The 1796-nt window shown below is 60.4% G+C and overlaps 1 protein-coding gene across 1 annotated transcript in view; it reads left to right on the top strand.

The window, feature by feature from the left end:
- The window catches only part of PTPRS (protein tyrosine phosphatase receptor type S), a 48386-nt gene extending 47885 nt beyond the window's left edge, over positions 1 to 501 (top strand). Inside the window, exon 10 of the mRNA XM_029051124.2 lies at positions 435 to 501. Coding sequence (XP_028906957.1) covers positions 435 to 501 — 67 coding nt within the window. The remainder of the gene's footprint in view (positions 1 to 434) is intronic.
- Positions 502 to 1796: the final 1295 nt, after the last annotated feature.

Genomic DNA, 1796 nt, shown 5'->3' on the forward strand with positions numbered 1-1796 from the left:
AAACACCCTTTCCTTTTTCTTTTGCAAATCGATCTCAGACATATCAAACGCACGCCGGGGTTGGGGGGCGGGGGGCGGGCGGGGACGGAGGGGGTGGGAAAGGAGGGGGTCGGGGCATCCCGAAAAGGAGAGCGTGGGGGACCCTTCCCCGCTGCCTGACGCCCGCCCCACCCGCGAGTGGTCGAACAGGCCAGGGCCTGGCCACGGGGCAACCGAGGGGCAGACTGAAGTGTCCAGGAACGAACACCGTACGCTTCCTATCCATGACTCCTCCTGCTTGGCCTCCTGTGATTTCCCCCCGTCCCGACCCCACCGCCCTCCCTCCTTCCCCCCGACAAAGAGGGGCCGTGGAGAGCCTGGGCCAGGGGAGCAGGCGCTGGGGCCAACAGGACAGATGCCAACAGCCAGACGGCTCTGTGCCGCCAAACCCCCAGACCTGTTTTCCTGCATCGAGCGGAAGGCCTCTTCAAGATTGCCGCCCGCCCGCCCATCTGCCTGTGAGCTGCCCGAAGTTCTAGGGGGCGGGGGCTGCAGCAAAAAGTCTCCCCGGGCGGGAGGGGAGGGCGGGCGAGGGTGGGGGACACGGGGAGAAGAGGGGAAAATGGGAGTAATAAGGAGAAACCTCGGCGCGGTACAGTTTTTCCCCTTTGTACAAAAGCGAAACGTGGCTGCTTTCATTCACACTGTTACTCCGAACAGAAACAGTGAAGTGGTTTTCGTGCCACTGTGTATGTAGATATATCGACTTTGTATTAAAGGAAGATTGTCTGAAAGAGCCGTGTAGAAGCACGTTTGTGGCCAGGTGACTGGGGGAGGGGGGTCGGGGACGTGCTCTCAGCCGGGATGCACGGCCTCCATCTGGGGGTCTCATGGCCCCCGTTCAGAAGCTCTGGGGTCTCGTCGGGGGGAGCGAGGCCGAAAGTCCGGCCCAGATGGCCACAGGGGCGGGAACAGCCACTTCAACGCCCGCAGCTCAGGGGTGGTGGGGATACTGACTCTGCATGGCCCCTAGTGTCCCCCCTGCAAAAAAAAAAAGATGCTGCCTATGGGTTTTTCTTCCGTCTCGCTCCCCACCAGGGTTGGGACACACGTTTCCTCTTTCCAACTTTCCTTTCTCTTCAAAATGACGGAGTCTCCCCTCCATCCTGAGACTTTGGGGGCCAGGAGCCTGCCCAGAGGAGTTGATGATAGGGTCGGTGGCTTGCCCCACGCCCCTCGCCCTCTTTCGTTCCTGCCAGGCAAGCATGTGTCCACTGAGGGCACGGAGGACACTGAGCAAATAGGCGGACACTGAGGGGAGAGGAGGGTAGCGCAGTGCCAAGGTATTTTTCCAAGCTGGGCCCATTCACATCCAAAGTGACTGCTGTGCTGTGCTGCGCTGTCTTAAGCCAGCAGGCAGTTGCCTCGGTAGTCACCACAGTCTCACCCCCCCCCCATCAGCCAGCTGTTTTTCAGAATTCCCCCTGGGCCCCGTCCACCGCAAGGGCTGGCCTGGGAGGTCCTTTGGATACACGGGACCCGGCCGGCAGAACCGGAATCAGAACCCAAGCGTCCCGATTCCCAGAGCAGTGATTTTTTTCCACCGCACCAACGGCGAGGCTTCTCTTCCCCGAGAAGAAGGAAGGAAGACAGAAGAGGAACGGAGCACTTTCTCTCCCTGGTGCCTGACACTGACTGGCAAGGGAGAGAGGGCAGAGAAGGCTTTTCCATCGGCGTGGACTGTGGTGCCATACCTCTCCATGGCCTGGAACAGGATCAGATGCTTGTTAATCTTTACCTGCCCCACTGGTGGCTTC

This window comes from Ornithorhynchus anatinus, chromosome X1, assembly GCF_004115215.2.
Source record: "Ornithorhynchus anatinus isolate Pmale09 chromosome X1, mOrnAna1.pri.v4, whole genome shotgun sequence".
Classification (NCBI taxonomy): Eukaryota; Metazoa; Chordata; class Mammalia; order Monotremata; family Ornithorhynchidae; genus Ornithorhynchus; species Ornithorhynchus anatinus.